The sequence below is a fragment of the Cricetulus griseus genome, chromosome 2 (assembly GCF_003668045.3).
Source record: "Cricetulus griseus strain 17A/GY chromosome 2, alternate assembly CriGri-PICRH-1.0, whole genome shotgun sequence".
Classification (NCBI taxonomy): Eukaryota; Metazoa; Chordata; class Mammalia; order Rodentia; family Cricetidae; genus Cricetulus; species Cricetulus griseus.
Window position 1 is genome coordinate 392,360,389 of NC_048595.1, and position 21,674 is coordinate 392,382,062.

Genomic DNA, 21,674 nt, shown 5'->3' on the forward strand with positions numbered 1-21,674 from the left:
CGTTCTAATTTATAATTTGATTTTTTTTCTGACAGATGGGTCATGAATCTGATTGGACGCTACCAACGAGTTTCAGGATCAGAAAAGATAACTCCACGATGGGAACAGGACTACCATCTACAGCCCATGGGCAAGCTGGGGTTGTTCTATGAGTATCTGGAGATGAGTAAGTATTCAGTAGAACATGCCGGGATATGTGTTGGAGCTGAAGGAATCTGTGGTTGAACCATAAAACTATTTAGCATATTGATACGAGTATGTTTTCCTCCACTAAACAGAAGTAGATAGTAGAGAAAAACCAAGGCTTTGAAATACAACAGCTGTGTGTATTTCTTGTATTTATGGTGTTCAAAACTAAGGATTTATTACCGGACAATGAAATGAAATTTTCCCTGAGTTTCTACTCCACTGAAGTTCTCAAAGCATTCTGACCATGTTGTCTGTGAAGAGACCCCTTCATTGTCATTAGGTATGATTCATTTTGCTTAGGTAAGAGTCCATGCAGGCACTGCTATTGGCCAGAAGAGAATCACTGAGCAAGCCTGTGAGAACATGGTCCCTCATGGCAGGAAGGATCCCTGTCCCTCTTTCATACCTCACTCCTGCTTTAAATGGCCTCTTGTTTCTTCTGTGTAGGGTTTGTGTGTAGTGCCTTGAGTGACCCTATGAGGGAGGAGTCCTTCTACTGGCCTAGAGTTAGTTAGGATTTGGCATGGGGCTCCCCCGCCTTCTTGAATATCTTGTCCTGTCTGTGTCCTGTCCTGTGGATTACCTGCACAGGCTCTCTTTCTTCATCAGCTGGACATGGTTTTGAACTCTGTTGCCTAAAACAGATGCATCTCAGAACAGATTTTCATCAGAAACACTAACCTTCCTCTTGGGAATGGCATGCTTATAGCTAAAAGATGGCTAACTATTTACATATTTTGCATCTCTGCCCTTGACCTATCCTTTACAATGAGTCATATTTTTTTTTAAGTTTGAGGGAACAGGAAAACAAGCATAAAATGTGACAGGCCTTGTGTGTATACTTAAGGCTTTATGTTTCTACCAGGACAGTGCTTCCTACAGATAGAATATGATTTAATAACCTACCTACTATGTATAAAATACCTTTTAGGAAATATGCATAATACACAGAAATATCTGTTTGTCTGGGTGATAAAACAGTTCACTTTGTGTGTCAGCCTGGGGTCAGATTTGAAAATCGTTGCTTTTTATCTATGTTGGGCTTTATTAAAGGCGCAGCATCCGTGCAGAATGGATTGCAAGAGAATTACTAACATCTCCTACCAGAGCCATTATCAGATTTAATAGTGACTCCCTGGCATACCTTGTTACTTATTTGAGCCTCTCACCAGTAAAAAGTCTTCAGAAGAAGTCATTTTCCCCCAATTGATTAGTTAAATGAATGGCATTATGTGGGAAAGTTACATAGCCATGCTTTGGGGAGAAGATGAACAGTCATTTAGAGCTTCCTGGGCCTGTTAAATAGTTATGAACTAATTAATTTGGTCTCATTCTGCTCTACAATGCATGTATGATAGCCTATCATAGCAGCTGCTATAGGCAGACTTTGAGATTCCTTACAATGCTTATAGCCATGCCAATAATTCCCAATGACTTAGAGAAGCTTCCTGAGTTTGCACACAGACAATATATTACGTTGTATTTGGTAACACAATGAAATCTGTGTTTAGTCCTTCCAGGCTATAAAAGATGCAATTTTCAGTGCCCTTTCAATTCCTGTTTCATGCCTCTAAAAATAAATATTGTTTCTGGGAGTGGGGTCACTCCGAGGTGACCTTCACAGTGTTCCCCCACACTCATTAGCAATGCCACCTTCCCGCAGATTGCCCGTGCCTTCCACCAACTACAGCTCTTTTCCTTTCCTGTCTTACTGGCGCTTGTTGGACCTTGGCAGATCCAGTCATCTCTTGTCTCTGCTCTTGTAGGGACAAGCAGCCCTGGCTCCCATAATCCTGTGTGCCCATGAATGCCTCTCCCCCTGCTAGACTCAGCTACCAAGCCCTTGGCACCAGTACTTGGAACCCAATACTCAATTGTTGACTTCAAAGCATGTATGCAGCTGCTCGTCAGTCTTACATTTGCATTGTCCTGCCTATTCTAGGTGCCTACTGAGGCTGTGTGCCCTAAAATTTTTGTTCTTGCTCTTACTGTTTGTTGCTAGCAAAGTTTTTGTCCCTGCCCACAAAACAGCCCCGTCCACAGTCAAAGAGTCCCCCTACATCAATACATGTAATCAAGATACTCCCTGCAGCCATGCCCAAAAGCCCATCTCTCGGGAGATTCTAGGTCCTGTCAAGGTGACAGCACCAAGCATCACAATGATCTCCATATATTCTTTTCTACATTTATTTACCGTTGTGAGTGTGTCAGCTCGTCAGCATCCCCTTGACTCACCCCTTTTCTCCCTGTACCATACCTACAAAATGCCATGCACTCTGAGGACTTTGGGTTTGCCTTTCTTCTTTGCCTCTTGTATTCCTGTCCACAACCTGCAGGGAAGACTTCCAGTCTTTAAAGGAATGACTTCCTAGCATGGCAGATAGAGAACTCCTGTCTCTTCTTCGAGTAGCCAGTGTTGGGTGTACCACTGGTGTATTTGCCAGAGAGGCTAAGACTTGTTGCATGTTCTCATGAAGCTTGACACAGTGGTTTGTATAAGAAAAGCCAAAGTGATCAAGCAGGTGGTGTTTGAGTGTGATTTTGAAAAGTGAATGGTGGTATCAAAAGTATGGTGAAAGAAATGGACGATGCAGGCAGAGTAGTGGAGAACTAGGCATGTTTTAAAATACAAAGCCACCCCTCTGATTGCTTCAATCATGTAGACAAAGCAGAGGATCAGTGTTACCATAAATCTTTCCACCAAAAGCCACTGGAGCCCACCGCCACGTGGGTGGTCTCCGCCAGTGGCCTGAGGTCTGCCTGCCGTGTTAGGGCCCCAAATAGTACACAGAGACTTCTATTATGTACAAATGTTGCTTGGCCAATGACTAAGATTCTCATCTGTTAGCTCAGTCTTAATTATCATAAATCTATATATTTTATAAGACTTATCTTATAGAGGATGCCTTCCGCTGGCACCCTCTCTTGCCGGTGGATCACATGGTGCCTCTGGAGGAAGTGAGAGGGGGAAAGGGGGCACTTCCTGGTTGTCCTTCCTTAAATATGAGTCTCCCTGCTATGTCACTTCCTGCCTGGATCACCACTTCTTACTACATTTCCCAGAATCCTCCTAGACAACTAGTCCTATCTAACTTGCTGCCTCATTGGCTAAACAGTACTTTATTCAACAATCAATAAGATGAACATACACAGTACATTCCCCATCAGATCAGTGATGGGAATATTAGGTAAACTACAGACATATGTGATTGCCTCTGTATGTATAGCTAGGGCTTAGGTTTCATAAAGAGTGGGGGCTTATGGGAATGTTGGTAAGCAAGAGAATTGTATGATGTTTTTATTGATGGTCACGTTATTCTAGAAGCAGAGTAGAAGCTATTTTGGATGGGTCTGTATTTGGTAGGAGGACAATAGTAAGGAAGTTACAGCAATTAGCTATTTGTTTGTTTTGTTCTCCATATAACAGCCCTGACTGTCCTAGAATTCAGTTTGTGGACCAGGCTGGCCTTGAACTCAGAGATTTGCCTGCCTCTGCCTCCCAAGTGATGAGATTAAAGGCGTGTGCCATCACCATCTAGCATCAGCAGTTAATTCTTTTAAGTGATGAGTGCCTGAACAGAGGTTGCGGTCATGAGAATAGAAATGGGGAGAGTGGTTTGATGAGTATTGAAGGGGGTGACTGGGATGGCAGATGAATAGAATTTCTAAGATACCTCCTGGGAGATGGAATATGCAGGGTGTAAGCAGGAGGGTTGCCAGTGTAGCGATATCTGTAGGACATCAGGATGGCAATGTTCCTGGGGAACATGGGTGTACAGGTCAGGCACTAAGGAGTGTAGGTGTGGTCATGAGGGTGGATCAGGCATGCCCAGCAGGAATTGTGAGAGACTACCAGATGTTGATGAAGCCGGGGCAGAGGAGCAAAGCAGGTGAAGAACTCAAGCAAGATTATTTCTGCAGAGAAGACTTTTGAGGATGACTTCATTGCTTGGGGGGGAAGATTCGAACATGGCAGAGAGGTGCATAAGACAGAAGGGAAAATCAGCACTAAAACATTGTTAGTTGCTATAACTGGGAAAGTGGTTGAAGCCCTATGGGTAATAGTCTTTTAGAGGCTCTTATTTAATATATAACTTGCCTGTTTAAGTTAAGCAAAACAAGTCAAGGAAAACCATCCCATGGGGAGGGAGATGCTTGGCCCTGTCAAAAACTATCGATATCAGGGTCAAGAGTCTCCTGGGTTTTGGAATTTGCAGCCACTTTCAGGGACACATGAGTAGCTTCCATGCAGTGGTGAGGGTGTGTGGGACATAGAGCTTAGAGGATGGATGAGTGGTGGACGTCTCTGAAGGCTTTGCACTCTGCTTGTTGCTAGCACACCTCCAACATTCTCTGAACATCCTCATATCCACACATTGCTTCTCTTTGGTTACTAGATACATCCACTTTATTCTTTAAAATCCCAAGCCGTGAATCTGCTTATAATTAGGAGGCCTCAAATGTATTACCAGGAAGTAACTGTAGTTGATCCAAAGAGTTTCCAATATGTTATTTCTTTTGAGTAAGTAAATATGAAGGAAATAAGCTGTACTTAGTCTCCTTTCTTTAGATTCATATTTGCATTTTGTTTAATTCATCTTGCTGTCAGCATTGAGTTGTGATTGGCCATGAATGTGTCTCCTCACTCCGGTGGGTTCTTTGTTTGCCTTTTTCCTTACAAGAGTAAAGGAAAATATGTTGTCCTGCTGTCTGTCATCCTCTCCATGATATGTGTCCATTCCGTTGACAGTTATTCAGTTTGGGTTCGTCACCTTATTTGTGGCCTCTTTTCCACTGGCTCCCCTGCTGGCTCTGGTGAACAATATATTGGAAATAAGAGTGGATGCCTGGAAGCTGACAACCCAGTTTAGACGCATGGTGCCAGAAAAAGCCCAGGACATCGGCGCGTGGCAGCCCATCATGCAAGGAATAGCCATCCTGGCTGTGGTGACCAATGTGAGTAGGCCTGGGTTCCACTATTATTTTTATAGGTGTGGGTTTTTGCCTGCATGGATGTGGACCACATGTGTGCTTGGTGCCCAGTGAGAAATGAAGAGGGAGTGGAACCCCCTGGAACTGAAACTTCAGATGGCTGTGAACCAACATGTGGGTGCTGAGAAGAGAACCTGGGTCTTCTGCAAGAGCAGCAAGTGTTCTTCACCACTATTTCTCTAGCTCCCAGTATGCTTTATAATTATTACTGACTCACCACCTCAGGCCATCCTCCACAGGTAGTATTGTAATAAGTACTGACACTTACGTGACATAAAAGACATCACCAAAGGGTACCTTTAAATATAGACAGATATAGGTTCACTCAGAGTCAGAGCACCCTAAAAGCACCCCACCACATATCACTACATATTCTAAATGACATCTTAAAATATTAACTGGGATGAAAGAGAAATTGGCCATCCTAATTGGATATCAGTTACCCTCTTGTCTCCAGGGAAACAGCTCTTATGGGAGGGTAAGCAGTCCCTATGGTATGGCTGCAGCAGCCTCATTACTGCATGTGTCCCCAGCTATGAGAGAACAGAGCAGGGTTGTGCAGCCTGTACAGGTTGCTTGTTTGGGCACAGGCCACGAGGCAGCTTTTAGGCCAAGCAGTTTGATGCCAGCCTATCGAAGGATCCTTTGCCTACAAATGTCCTCCCAACAAGAGTTATCTCTACCCATATTTCACTACCAATTCGCCCGCCCCTGGGCCATCTTCCCGAACAAAATGATTTTTTAATTAATTTTGACGTCTTAAGCCACAGTTGCTGAGTCCCCATGAACTCTTGGGAAAGCAGATGAGAAAGTGGCAGGGTCTGTCTCGGGCTCTGGAGGAGGGAAGTGGGCTGTGCAGTCAGGCCTGTCTGAGTTCCACTTCCCACACCACAGCTTGGGGTATGTGATCTTGACCCTGTACACTTCAGAGCCCCGTTTGTATTTGTTAGATGAATTCTGTACTCAGCATGGTTTGGGAAGTCCGTGAGTTACCGAAGACACATGGAGCCCGGCCCTCATTCATACATTTGCTGCTGCTTAACTTCATTACCCAACCGAGGACTCTGACAGGCACCTCAAAACCAGTCACCGCCCCCACCCCCACCCCACTGGATACAATGAAACAAGTTATATGGAACACAGCTGTCACCCCCACCCTCACCAATTTTCTGAATTGCAGGCTACCTCTAGCTTTTGGGAACTGATAGATTAAGTCAGTTTCCTTTCACCCAAATAGCCCCTACCTTCAATGCCCACTGTGTTTCAGAATGAAGACTGATGTTTACAGCCATGACAGCAAGGCCTTTCAAGTGCTACAGTCATGAGAGCACGAATCTGTCATTTCCAGTATGCTACACTACATTTGGCAGGGCAGCAATGCGGATCTGTGTGCTTTAGGAAGATTTTGGCAGGAAGGTTTGAAACTAAAAGGGTTTTTGTTTGACCTTCAGAAAAAAAAAAACAAAAAACAAAAAACAAAAGTTGATCTGGTTCAAATTCCTGATTCCTCAATCATTCTGGAGTCATTGTGTTAGATACCTTTTCCCTATATCCATGCCATGGCTCTTCTCCATCAGCACAGATGGGTGATTGGCTGGGTTTCCAAAGCACTGTGTGTGAACACACACACAGGCACACACACCCACTGGCTAATTGGGACTACTGGTTATTTTTTCCTATAATATACCCTAAACAAAGCCCCTTACTAGATTTGCATTGTTGATTAAACTATGGAAAACCCTTGTTACACTTATAAAATGCATTGTACATATGCATACAGGTAACATGAAACATATGTTACCCCACATATATACCCCTCCCCCTGACACACCCCATGTGATGTCCGCAACTTAATATGTACAAAAGAAGGAAGAGAGGCCACCAAGATAGGAAACGCCAAGCAGGCGTGTGCCATGAAGTCATTTGAGTTAAGGCTGATGGTTCCATAAATAAGCACAGCTGACATTGTTGTGCCTTGCCAGAGCATCTGCTATTGAAGAGCAATTTTAATTTATTTTGAGATAAATGGAACTTGTGTGTAGAACAGCATGGGCAATGAGGCAAGCTCCGTTATGTGTATTCTTGCAGTGTATCTCAGGGGAAAAAGGTACCTTGTCAGAAAACGAGAGCGTTATCTTCCTTGCTGGAATTATTGTACCTTCCTGAAGCACATCTTCAGGTGATTCTGTAAAAAGATAGTGTTGAGCTAAGTGATAGCGGGAAAACTTCATCTGCTGAAATCTAGCACACACCAAATCATCTTGTCTTACCTCACTACTGATAGGCAGGCAGACACACAATGCATGCATGCATACATATACATACATACACACCTCACTTCTGACAGGCAGACATGCATACATATACATACATATACTTCACTGCTGACAGGCAAGCAGACATGCATGAATACACACACATATACCCCTCACTGCCGACAGGCAGACATACATGCATACATATATACAAACATACCTCACTTTTGGCAGGCAGGCAGACATGCATGCATGCATGCATACATATATACATGCACAAACACCTCACTGCTGACAGGCAAACACATATGCACATATACCTCACTGCTGACAAGCAGACATTCATGTATGTGTGCATGTGCACACACAAACTCACTGCTGACAGGCAGGCGCGCGCGCGCGCGCGCGCGCGCACACACACACACACACACACACACACACACACACACACACACACACACACACACACACACACACGGATTCTTCACATCACAGAAAGCAAGGAAACTAGCTTTAGTGGGGAGTGGAGGGGTTAATTGTTTTCTTGCTTTGCCTGAATCTTGTTTGTTGGTTTGTGGTCTCACTGCAACTAAACCCTGTGTCCAGATTAATACTATTAAAAATCACTTTGTGCCAAAAACATGTCTGTTCTTGTGCTACAGCTGGTGATTAGCCCTTTGTCCTTCCTGCAAACCAATTTCATATACCGAGTTAAAAGCCAAATTAAAGATCTTTGGGGAAGGTCCATGTAATTCTAAATAGGCTTTTTCATCCAATATACTTCTGCCTGGGATAGACTCGGACTCCTGATTGACCCGTCTATTCCTTCTATGCAGGAACATACTAAACTGTGTTATATAATAATTTATGATTTCAGAACTTTATCCAGTTAATCTTTTGGAAGTTTGGATGCTCAGATACTAGATGTTTTAAAGCTAGCATTGTTTCCTGACTGAGTGAACAGAACAAACCCAATCTAGTTTATCAGACCATGGATTCTAAGTCTAAGATACCATGGGGATAAAGAGTGTGAGTTCAGCGGCCCTTCTACAGCTATACGTCAAGAGAGATGTATATTATTCAGTTTTTACTCTTTGTGAGAGACAAGTGATTTTTATGAAAAAAGTCAGTCTTGTATAAACACTTTATTCCACAAATGAGTTACATAAAGCAAGATTATCTTCCTAGTACTGACCTTAGTGTTATAAGAGCATTCTAGATCTAAACCATAGCAGACTCCTGGTTTAGATCTAGAGTAGAGCTCTGAGGTTAATCAGATACTGCAACTTTGAGAAGCACTGATTTACACACAAGTTATGCAAGCCAGTAATGCTCTTCATGGTACCACACACAGGACAGTGACTCTCAACAAATGGTGTATTTCAGAAACTCAGCGAGCAACTACTGGGCCTTTCCATCATGCCTTCCCTTAGAGACATCCCAGAGTGTCATCTGCTTTAAATGTGTACACCTCCCACTTAGAAATGCAACTTGATTTAAAAGAAAAAAAAAAAGTGATTCTGTCATACAGAAATCCACAGTTTCCACTCTAAATTAACACTTCCTTTCTCATTTGCCACAACACAGGCCATGATCATTGCTTTCACATCAGACATGATACCTCGCCTGGTGTATTATTGGTCCTTCTCCATCCCTCCCTATGGGGATCACACTTACCACACCATGGACGGCTACATCAACAACACCCTCTCCGTCTTCAACATCACAGACTTCAAAAATGCAGACAAAGAAAACCCGTACATTGGGCTTGGCAACTATACCTTGTGCAGGCAAGTTTTGATTTACCTGTTTAAAATGCACTTCATCTTATGAAAGCCTTTTCAGTATACGTGATAATATTCGGTCTGGTATCATTTGAGACTGTGTTAAGAGACAGTTTTTACATGGCTTTCTTTTTAATAATATTCAAAAAATTAAAAATAAAGACCAAGGGTGTATGGAGACACCATAACCATGCCTCCTAAGGGCTGGCTACAGGTGTGCTTGACCACGCCTGTCAGGGCGTGGTCAAGGGGAGGTCAGTTTGACAAGTGTTAGGTTCTTAAGGGGCTGCAGACACATGGGGACCCCTTCTCTCTGGCCTCCCTGCCTTGCTGCCTCTAGGCATGCTCTGGCTTGCGCTTGGCTGGTATTTATCTGAATAAAGGTATTTTGAATCTACAAGCCCTCTCCTTCACCCAGGGTAGGACTGTAGGGGAAGCTGTCGCCAGCCCCTAAGAAGGCGTGGCTACAGCTTCCCCTACATCTTCTTATACTGTTAAGTTTTAATCCTCTTTTAGACTAAAAGGGGAATTGTAGGGGAAGCTGTAGCCACGCCTTCTTAGGGGCTGACGACAGGGGTACCTGAGCAGGCTTGTGAGGGCGTGGTCAGAGTGAGTAGGGGGACTGCTTTTCGGTTTCGGTTTCTCTTTGCTTCTTGCTGTACAGACTACCACCGGCTGGCTGGTTCGCTCTGTAAGTAAGGCTTTTCCCTATTAAATACCCTTATATTTCTACCTGACTCCGTATTGGTAATTTCCTACTATATAGGACTTTTAAACCAAATTTGAAAAGTGTTCAAATGGACACATCATAACTGATGGAGAAAGCCCTCTGAACGTGGGTGTCAGTTGGGGGCTTGGGCAGTCCATGGGGCCCCTAGCAGTGGAACCAGTATTTATCCCTAGTGCACAAATGGGCTTTGGGAGCCCATTCCCTATGGAGGGATACTCTCTCAGCCTAGATACACAGGGGAAGGCCTCGGTCCTGCCCCAAATGATGTAACAGACTTTGATGATCCTTTATGGGAGGCCTCACCCTCCCTGAGGAGTGGATGGGGGGTTGGTGAGGGGATAGGAGGATGGGAGGGACGGGGAACTGGAATTGGTAGGTAAAATAAGATTGTTTTTAATTTAAATAAAAATCAATTAAAAAATAACTGATGGAAAAGAGCCTTGCGGTTCTTAAAAGTGGAGATAACTAAGAGTTTTATACATTCAAATCATTCAATTCTTAAGACTGTTTTGTGAGGCTGGAGAATGTAGCGTGAGTTCTAATTGGTCTTAATAATAAAAGCCCAGAGTCAGGTATAGGGTTAAATGCTGAAAGATCAGAGAAATAAAGGAGCAAACCACAGCCACCTTACTTCCTCAATTTCCCAGCCAAAAAGAGCCCGAGTTCCTGTCTCCTCCTGCCTTAACACTTCCTCTCTCCGCCATATTACTTCTTATCTGTCTGTACAGACATCCAGACCTCTGTGGTTAGCTAGTGGCTAGCTCTGCCCTCTGATCTTCAGGCAAGCTTTGTTTGTTAGAGTACAAATAAGATATCACCACAGGGGAATGTAGCTTCATGGGTAGTTCTTGCCTAGCTTGCACAACACATGAAACAAGGAGTAGTGGTGCATGCCTGTAACTCTCCAGCACTGAGGAGGTGAATTGCTTCTAGTGGAGGCAAGCTTGGGATACATAGTAAGTTCAAGGCCAGCCTGGGATATACATCCTGAATTCAAGGCCAACCTGGGATACATAGCAAAACTATTTCAGTAAAATAAAATAGAAGAAAGAGGCACTCAGGTTGTAGCTTAGCAGTAGGAGTGCTTGCCTCCTGTGGGCATAGCCCTGGGTTCTATTCCCAGCAGTGAAAGGAAAGAGAAATAAGACAGCTCAAGGACAACCTAAAGCTAATAATGACGCACTGGCACCTCACTTAGTAAAGACAAAGATGGATGCAGTGAGGTGTCTCCAGTGCTCTGCATTGGTGGCTGGAAGGTCAGCGTGGACCGTGTACCCTAGCTCACTTATCGGTCAGTAGTTTGTTGAACATGTAGGTCATGCAAATTTATTTTCTCTGTGACGAATTCTTAAACCCAAATTCATTTAATTCAGCCGTTCAAAGCCATTCTGGTGTAGATTTTCAACAACACAACTGAGAAGTCACATAAAGGCAAAACAACTGTTCTAAATGGTCTGCTTGTTCAGATTGTACATATTCCAATCTCAGTAACTGCATCCTTGTGGATTTAATAGTTTGCAGCCAGGAAATTAGAAGTGGTAAAAAGCTCTAACCAGTAGGCGGTACTAGGTGCTATGTCCCAGTCAGCCTGGTGTTCCCTAACAGAGATGTCAGATCTGATGCCCCAGATAGCTAAATTGTTTTATGTCTTTTCAGAAAGCAGGGATAAAGCATTGGGAAAAATATGTAAATATTTTGTTGCTTTGTAAAGATGTGCCTTATTTTATGCAGCTAGAATCCGTCATTTTCTGATAACATGCTCAGTAAGTTACCACTGGATAAGTTTCCTCCAGTATTCGATACCAAACTGAACTTTAAGTGAAATGTATGTGATGTCCAATTTAAAAATCATAGCATCAAAGAAGACTCTGGTTTTAAATTGGGCCCTGATTTACAGTATAAATCAAAAAGATGTGTCTGCTAATATGCCTGGTTGTGTTTTCAGGTACCGTGACTTCCGAAACCCACCAGGGCACCCACAAGAGTATAAACACAACATCTACTATTGGCATGTGATTGCCGCCAAGCTAGCTTTCATCATTGTCATGGAGGTGAGAGAAGTGTGCTCCCAGATGGTCTACAGTCATGCATATTCGTAGGCCATCTATGTCCTTTAAGTATTGCAGACTCTGACTCTTCCTTCTAACTGGTTGCTAATGACTGTTTGAGGACAGGGGCTAATCAGTGTTGGCCTGAGAATAGATCTTCCATAACACTCTGAATGAAATGGTTGTCTGCTTTAAATGTGAAAAGGCGTGCTGTGTCTAGGGAGATTCGGTCCCACTTGATACAGTATTAACTGGGTGTCTGTCGTGTTGGGTTGTTAACGGCCTCTGCCCATGGAGCTGTGATGTGTCTGTGTTGCCATTCAGCTGCTGCACGTAGCACACCAACTCCTTCTAGTGCTCCTCTCTCTCTCTCTCTCTCTCTCTCTCTCTCTCTCTCTCTCTCTCCCTCCCCCCTCCCTCCCTCCCTCTCTCTCTCTCTCTCTCTCCCCCTCTCTCTCCCTCTCAAATTAGGGCTCAGAAGATGACCCAGCTGTAGATTGTCACAGCTGTAGTTTGTCAATTGAGCTAGCCAATATCTTTCTCAGAGCGGATTAACTAGTAACAAATTACAGAGCCTCAAAATTTGTTGTGCAAGAAAGAAATCAGTCCTTGCTTGTTTAAGCCACTATAGGTAAGTTTTCTGTCATGTGTAAACACCAATCCAGCAAATTCTGAGGCTTTGCAAATCTGATTTTCTTTTTAAATACCAAAAACTAAGAAAATGAAGATGCAGCTCACCAAAGATAGGAGCCAGAGAAAAGAGGCAGGCAACTGACAAAACTAAGATTAGAATGGGGAGGACTCTGTGCAGCACCTGTAGGCCGGGAAAAAAACTGCAGTCCTTCTGAGCGCTGACCTGTAAGTGCCATGAGAGGGAAGAACTAAAATTTTTCCACAACAAAAACCTGTGGTAAGCCACAGGCTTTTGAAGAGACTCCTGTGAGGCTACAATAGCTTTAGATCAGAGATTCTCAACTGTGGGTCACAGGTTTTCCCATGGTCTTAGGAACTGAGACACTGCTCAGGAGCAAAATTACAGTTATGAAGTAGCAATGAAAATAAATTTATAGTTGGGGGTTCCTAAGACCATCGGAAATGTGTGTTTTCCGATGGTTGCCAACCGACAGGTTGAGGACCTACATCCTAGACAAGCATAGGCACACGGGGGAAACTGTTGGACACAGAGGCAAGTTCTTATCCCAGTGCTGGGAGGCAGAGGTGCCATGTCCCTGTGACCCAGGCCAGCCAGAGCTATACTGTGAGACCCTGGCTCAAAAACAATACAAAACAAAACTTGCAAAACTCTAAAGAGGAAAGAAGCATTAAAGCCCTTCTCACGGGTTCATGAATACAGAAGTCCTCGGAGAATGTGTATACTGAACCTACAGGATATTTTTTAAAAGACAGCATTACGCCATATTGGCTTTAACCAGAAAATGAAACCCACCGCCTGTGGGTGTTAGCAACCTGTACTCAGATGAACTTGGAGAAGATGAGTTTTGCCCTTCCTCCTCACCCCCTTTCTTCACACCTGGTTGCCGCATCCCACTGCACTCACCAGCTCTACTGCTCTTCTCCCTGTGAGTTCAGGGTCCCCAAAGACATGGCAGTGTTTGCTTTCCACACTCCCCTTCCTCTCTCTCCACCCTAGCCATTCCTTCACTACCTAAGTAACTGAACCCCATCTGGCTGTAGTGACTGTCCGTCAGTCTGTCCTGTGGTGAATTCCTTGAGCAGCCCCTCCACCCACATGTTACCCATCTGTGAGCACCACACAGCCAACCTCTGACAAGAAGCATCTTCTCTCTCATGGTTTCGAGAAAACACTTGTTTTTTAAAAGCAGGAAAAGAGAAGTCAAGGAAAGTGAGAATGTAATGGCATCTTGCCTGTGAACCAGTAACAGTAGGCTGCAGGGTTTCTCTGCCTTTCTGATTAGATCCACGACCCAAGAAAGAGAGATGCTTTTCTTTTTCTGCTTCTGTCTACACCTGAAGCCACGCCCAAGGGGGTGTGGCCATTGTTACAGGTTCATAGGCAAGATGCCAGCCACTTGCTGGTATACCATTACATGAGAATGGTAAAGGGCTCAATTCAGCAACAAGTAACAACCATAGACAATGTCTGTGTGCACAAAAGATCTGTGTGCTTAAAGGGAGAAGTGGCCTTCAAATCATTGACAGAGATGTTTATCAGCCCCCTTCAGCTTCAGACAGGTTGTCTCTACCAAAAGTAACAAACTGTAGAGTTAAGTCTCACTCTTGACCAAGTAGGCCTGACCCACAGAACCTGTGCCCAGGGTAACACACATGTTCCTCTCCACAGAGCAGCATCCCCTAGGGCACGTCACCTGGGAAGCCACAAAACAAGTCTCAGCACATTTTTAAAAATTAAAATCATACCAAGCGGCTTTCCTGAGGACAGTGCAATTATATGAGAAATTAATCAGAAAAATCTAGGGACGTACACATGTGCAGAGAAATTAAGTGACATTCTCTGACAGCCAGCAAATGAATAAAGAAATTAAGAAGGGATTTTTCTTTTAACTTTTAAACAAATAATAGTGGAAACGAACATGCCAAAACCTATGGAATATAATAAAGATGGTACTGAGGTAAGTTTCTATCAGTGGCCACATCAGATTAGCAGAACAATCCCAAATAGCCTGTTATCATGCCTCAAGAATGAGAAACATAAACTTCCCTCCTCAGCTCAGTCGGAGCCCAACGCCACCAAACCTTTCTGCTTGGTTATCTCCAGACAGCTGCCTTACTCCCATGTGTTCTCATACCCACTCTGGTCTACCCTAGACTCCCTCTGCTCCAGTCTACTCTCTACAATCTAACTTCTTCCTCTGGCCAGCTGCTCAGGACGGTGTTCTTAGAGCCCTTCCTGCCCCTTTTCCTTTTCTCTCACCCCTGCAGCCAAGCCTGTTGGCTTTCTCCTCAACAGTAGACCATTGACCTCTTCTTATGGTCTCGTGTGCTTTCACTGTGTGTTGGCTAGCTTCATATTGCCGTAGCGATACTGGCAGGTTTACTCTGGCTGATAGTTTCTTCCATGGTCACCTGCTGTCTTTGGGTCTCTACTGAGACAGCACCCCAAACCAGGAGAACACTATGGAGAGGTAGCTACTCCCCTTGTGGCAGCCAAAAGGTAGAGGGTAGGGAATAGAGTCCCATTGTCCCCTTCAAGTACACACCACAATAACCTAGCCTCCTCCTGCCAAACCCCATCACTTCAATCAAATTGCAGGCTGGCAGCCAACAGTCAACACAGGGCTTTGGAGAAACTATAGAAACCAAAGTCCATCAGTCCAGAGGCACCATCATTTCTTGCCTGGCTGGGGCCTGGTCTCTACCTGGAAACTACTATGTTCTGACCTCAGAGTAAAAGCCGGAGTCTGTACTGTCCCATCCAAGGCCTCACACTGCCCAGCCTCGTCTGTGGTCCTCACCATCACTCTTCCTTCCTTCCAGCTTCGCCATTCTAGATCATGTTCTGGAAGCTTCCCCTGCCCTGACTCTGCCTTCCTGATACCTGCATGATTTGTTCCTTCACCCCTTAAAGCCTTTGATGAGTTGTAGATGTGCAAACTACTCTCATAGTGTCTATGACGTGTTCAGCATCCTGTCTGACTAAGTGGGGTTGCTCTGTTCCAGGTTCTTCCCAAGCTCTAAGCACTTTTTGACACTAGGCACAATCCATTTTTTTAAGTATTTTTATGGCAACTCATCTTAATCCATTTTTTAAGTGCTCTGATGGCAACTCATCTTTATCCCTTTTGTACCCCCAAAATATATAACCAAAGGGACTTTAGAATGGTGACTAACAAACAAAGTTTAACTTCATTAGCAATCATAGAAGTATAAAGCTGACCAAAGTCAGGATTCATTTGTAAATCAGAAAACTAGCAAAAGAAAAAAAAAGGGGGGGGCACAGCACCAAGTGCTGACAAGATGAAGCACAGCTGAAACTGCCCAGTGCTGCTGCTGGTGGGAGCCAAGCCAGTGCAACTGCTGGGGAAAGTACTTTTTTACTTTGTAAAACCGGACATTCATTTGTCCAAGTATCTCAGCAGCGCCCCCTATAGGTTCCTGCTCCTTAGAAACTTACAGAGAAAGTTCCAGGATCTATGTACTCACAAGGGCACCACTGTTACTGTGAAAACTGGAAACCAGCCTATCAGTAGGGGAAGAAATATGTTGCAGTGCAGTCACCAGGAGCATTATACAACAGTGAAAGGAAATTAACAAGCTACAGGAATGGCAGTGAAGAATTTTAGAAACTAGTTTTGAATTTAAAAGGTGTGTTCTTCCGAAGACTGTGTGGAGGGGCTGGAGAGATGGACCAGCAGTTAAGAACACCTGCTGTTTTTTTTCCCCGGAGGACTCAGAAACAGTTCCCAGCAACCACATGGCAGCTCACAACCATTTGTTAACTCCAGTTGCAGGAGCTCTGATGCCCCCTTCTGTCCTCCACAGGCAGTGTGCAAGCATGGTACACATACATACATACATACATACATACATACATACATGGAAAACACACACATAAAAAATAAATTTTTGTTAAATGATTATAAAGTCCTATTTTTATAAATCTCAAACCAAATAAGGTTAAAAACATTAATAGTGAATACATACATATTTTGCTATTTTTCTTTATAGTAAATATACTTGCACCTATAGGATAATATTGACCTTTGGGAAAGGAACAGGGAACTAGGAAAAAGTGTACAAAATACAACAGCCCTGTCAGTGGCCTGACTTTGTAACTTACAGAGGATGTGGGGGCATTTATTTTATTACTGTTTTGGTTTTTTTTTTTTTTTTTAACTACATAGCCTAGGTGGACCTCAGACTCAGTCTCTCGTGTGCTGGGTGATGAGGTATCCATTTGCCTTGACCCTTTCTAAGTAGAAATGTGGGTGAGGATGCACACACTACGGATACACTTTTCTCCATGTGCCAGAGAAACACAGGATCACTGAACGCTAACAGGTCATTCCTGATAGCCTGTTGCTTGAGAATGAAGGGCTACAATATCTGCCTGTCCAGACATGCTGCCAAGATGACGAGCACAGATAGTCTTAAGGAGGTTGGTGGCCCCCTAACATTGTCTCCCTCTCTCCCACAGCACATCATCTACTCTGTGAAGTTTTTCATTTCATACGCAATTCCAGATGTGTCAAAAATCACGAAGAGCAAGATCAAGAGGGAGAAATACCTCACACAAAAGCTGCTTCATGAGAGTCACCTCAAAGACCTCACCAAAAACATGGGGCTTATAGCCGAGCGGATGGGAGAAGTGGTTGACAACAGTGTGCGGCCAAAGCTGGAATGAAGGAGAGTTTATGTCCCGAGAAGCACTTTAAAAAGGAATTAGCTGTCAGACGTGTCTCGAATCACTAGACGGGATGTTGTTCACTCACTCAGGCAAACAGGAGTCTTCACTGTGCCCATTTCTGCCTGTGTTGTTTTTCAGTTTCAGCTAGCAATGAAGGAACTAGAAAACGGAAAACTTTGATCAAGAAAGGCATAAAATTACCTACCTGGAAAACCTAAATATGTTCCCTGTTTTTGATAAATTTGGATTTTAATAACAGGAAAAGCCTCGAAGCATGCTTGAGTCCTTCCTGGGGACTTTGCTTGTCTGCTCTCAAGCACTTTCCTGTGCTTAATTTTTGCATTTTGCCAAATCTATCCCAGACCTATTTTGTCCTGACAGTACCGTCACCAAAGACCAGGCATATCTCAGCCTTAATCGTTTTTGTGTTATTAACAAATAGCCAGCTCAGAATTAAGTCTGGATGCCATATTAGGTGCCAGGTAGACTGAAGAGTTCACAGTATTTCAGTCTCTCTTACTATACCCCTAAGAAAGGAGACCTCATGGCATAAGAAACAACGTCCTTCATTTCAGCCTGCATTTCCACCTCCAAGAAATACTGGTCTTAGATGGGCATGAAGAAAGAGGGTATTAAATGAAGCCTGTCCCTGTTACTCCATGGGACACCTGCCTTCCAGCAACACTCCCAGCATGCTCTGGGCCCAATCAATGTTGACTGCTCTGCAAATTGTAAGAGAGTACAATGAGAAAGGAGGAAAAAGTAACTTACTGATCTGGACATTTAATTTACTTCGTCTTAAATATGTAAGATTCTTAGGGAAATGATAATCATATGATTGTGACTGCATTGTTATCAACATAATGGGCTGGGAACTGTAAGCCCATCAACTTTGTACAAACTGACTTACCCAGAAGGAAGGCACTACAATCACGACTGGCCTTCTGCTTGTCTCCATAAAAAGGCCGGTGCCCTGACAATAATGGGCTTGGTCAGGGCAACAGCTAGCAACTTGCCCTGTCCTGTAGAACCTTTCGTTGTGGCCAGCAGCACTCACTGTGAGTCCTACTGACCTTTCTGCTTGCCACAGTGACCAGCTTCCTTGCCATCTCTTCATTTCCTAGGCCCAATAACCCGTTTGTAATCACAACCGTGCTAGAGACAAGTCTACCCGGATTACTGCCATTTGAGGGAGGAGACCCTGGATTTAGTTTGAGCCCCCAGCCTCCTCTCAGCCATCAGGCAGTTAAGGGAAGGGCTGGTTTGTCTGCCCGTGGCTTGCTGCTCAGCCCTAGCCCCCTGGTGCCTTACGCTCTCTGCTGCTCACCCGAGAGGTTTCTTGAGCCCTGCAGCCTCTATGTGCTCAGCTTCCCTCCAACAGGTCTAGAGGAGATGTTGCTACATCTCAAACCTTTACGATGGATGATAGAGGTCAGTGCTGGGTGAAGAAGGGAGGACCTGCCTCACACTGTTTGGGATGGGCCTCTGCTGACTAGATTGGTGTGAAATGCCTGGGTGCCCAGGAGTCAATCCAAGGAAAGTGAACGGGTTTAGAGACTGTCTTCTCAGGGCCATGGTTTTAAATGCCCAGAACAGTGCGTTAGAGTATCATGATTAAGAAAGCAGTGTTCTGGGCTCTTGAGTAGCCCAGTGGATCGGCGGGAACATTTTCCCACCTCCCTTGTGCTGGGAGTTCAAGAGCTGCCATACAGTATCTTAACTATGCTGAGACAGGAACGACTTGCCTCCCCCCACACCAGGGATGCTCTCACTCCACAGCTGACACCAGGTGCCACTCCCGGTCCCCACCCAGACTGCCCTGGAGAGCCTCACTCTATTACCTCTTCTCCAGAGCCTGTGCTTGTTTCCTAAGGATCGAAAGTACTGGCACTTTACTTGACAGAAAAGGAAATCTTCACGTCTCTCTTTTCCTCCTTTCTTTGTATGCACAAAGAAAACTTCAAATGAAAAGTGCATTTATTTATCTATATCCCCTAGCCAAGAACTCCCTTCACAGTGTAGAAAGTGCCACCGTGGACAGGAGAAGAAAACACAAACAAAGAAAAAAAAACAAACAAACTGATTTTCCAAAGGGAGCAAGTGTGGTTTCTGACAGCACCAGAGTGCTGAAGACTAAGTAGAAGTGAGCTGTAGAGTCCCATGGCATCAATATCAGTCCTATGAGACCTGTGCCAAGTTGATGGTGGAGGGGAACAAAGGACACCTGCAGAGGCAGTCTGCATCTGCAGAGCAGTGAGGTAGTCCCCAGACCCAGGACATCAAGGGCATGACAGTGGCCCGTGGGGGAAGAATCCAGCCCTCCACCTGTCCAGCGTTAACCACTAGCAAAGTTTATATTGCCTTTGAATCTTAATCAATTGAATCAGTAGACCCAATACTCAGGGGATTTTCCTTTACATGTTCCTCAGATCTTTTAGGTAGTCCATTAGAATAGAAGGCCGTAATTTGTCTTGAAAGCCAACAAGGCCATCTGGTAACAAGTTTGTCAAGTTCTCCCCTTTGTAGTGTCCATGAGTAGTGAGTTTCATAGGACATCACACTTATTGGTGGCAGAATACAATATGTGTTGGTTACACACTTCTTGTGCTCTCCTTTCGTTCCCATTATGGTTGAAAAGTGGAAGCAGTGCACAGCTTAGCTAAAAAGGGACTGAAATTCACGATGCTTCCTGTGCAATGTAGCGTCGATGTTGTTTGTAACTGATGTTTGTTCATTTCTATGCCTTTTAATATTTTTTAATTATGAGCATTTTAATAAATTCAGTTTTACAAACATTTCTGTGGTCTAACTAGGTTTAATTGTCTTACTAATGTGTTTAAGGGAACTGGTTTCTGAGATTTGCCAGCAACTGGTTAAGGATAAGTTAGATAATGGATGTATACCACTGTATAGAGTATATCTAAAATTACTTTACATGGCCTGTGGTTTCATGGACTTTCTTAAAAGATTAGGGATGGGGTTCAGCCAGGATAGCTGCTAGAGATGAACTGAGCCTGTCAATCCAGGGGAACTGAAGATTTCCCAAGCCAGCTACGCTAGAGTTACTAGTGAGATGACAGCCTTTGTCACTGTCTTGTTTAGGGTTTCTATTGCTGTGAAGAGACACCATGGCCTTGGCAACTCTCACAAAGGAAAACATTTAATTGGGGCTGGCTTACAGTTTCAGAGGTTTAGTCCATTGACATCATGGCAGCATACCGGTAGACACGGTGCTGGAAAAGGAGCTCAGAGTCCTACATCTTGCTACGCTGGCAGCAGAAGGTGGGTGAGTCACACTGGGTGCAGCTTGATCACAGGAGACCTTAACACCCTGCGCCCCCCACATACACACCGTGACACACTTCCTCCAATAAGGCCATACCTTCTCCAACAAAGCCACTCCCTGTGGGAGCCATTTTCTTTCAAACCACCACAGTCACCCTCTTTAGGTTGTTTTGTTGGAAATGTGTCTCGCTGTAGCTCAGACTGGTCTCACCCTCTCAAGTTCTGGAACAATACATGAACCATCACACATGGATCTTAAATGCACTTCAAAACAATACTAATAAGAAACTTTAAACATTGTAAGCCCAGCTAAGGGTTACTACAAGTTTACTTCTAAAACAAAGCATCCCCTTCTCAATGGGGGAACTTCAGCAACTGACCAGAAGATGCAAATTTTCCAACCAGTAACTTAGAGACTTTTGCATGTTTGTTTCTGCTTAAAATTTTTAAACGTTTTTAAAGGAATCTTCAGAAGACAAGGTGGCTAAATAGATGCACCCAGTACTCATTTTTCTGTCCACCAAAGAACCAAAGTGGCAGGTGCTTAGAGGCACAGGAGGTGACTGAACACTGGAAAAGAGCAAGAGACTGACTGGACTCTTGAAAGACTGAGAGGTAGGGCATGATATCACCCTGGTTTCAGAGCCACGGGTGCAGGAGTGAGGTGGCCTGTGAATGAATAGCTCAGTAAGATTAACACACACACACAGACACACACACACACACACACACACAGAGAGAGAGAGAGAAGAGAGAGAGAGAGAGAGAGAGAGAGAGAGAGAGAGAGAGAGAGAGAGAGTCACAAAAGCCTCAATAACAAACTGGATCAACAGAAAGAAAAAGGAAGGAAGGAAGGAAGGAAGGAAGGAAGGAAGGAAGGAAGGAAGGAAGGAAGAAAATCTGACCACCAAACCAAACTGTTGAAATGACCTATTCAAACAAAGGGGGTGGGGGAGAGGAGAGGAGAATAGAGGGAGAAGGGAGAGAAAGGAGGGTGAAGGCATTCAAAGTGTTTAAAAACAAACATGCATTTTCAGAATACCG

General features: G+C 44.1%; 1 protein-coding gene across 3 annotated transcripts in view; it reads left to right on the forward strand.

Annotated features, from left to right (window-relative positions):
• Ano6 (anoctamin 6) overlaps positions 1-19,489 on the forward strand; it is a 170,541-nt gene extending 151,052 nt beyond the window's left edge. For all 3 annotated transcript variants that reach the window (XM_027396379.2, XM_027396380.2, XM_035440838.1), the window contains 5 exons: positions 36-166; positions 4,940-5,145; positions 9,024-9,226; positions 11,896-12,001; positions 17,136-19,489. In XM_027396379.2, coding sequence (XP_027252180.1) covers positions 36-166; positions 4,940-5,145; positions 9,024-9,226; positions 11,896-12,001; positions 17,136-17,342 — 853 coding nt within the window. In that variant the 3' untranslated portion in view covers positions 17,343-19,489. The remainder of the gene's footprint in view (positions 1-35; positions 167-4,939; positions 5,146-9,023; positions 9,227-11,895; positions 12,002-17,135) is intronic.
• The last annotated feature ends 2,185 nt before the right edge of the window (positions 19,490-21,674 follow it).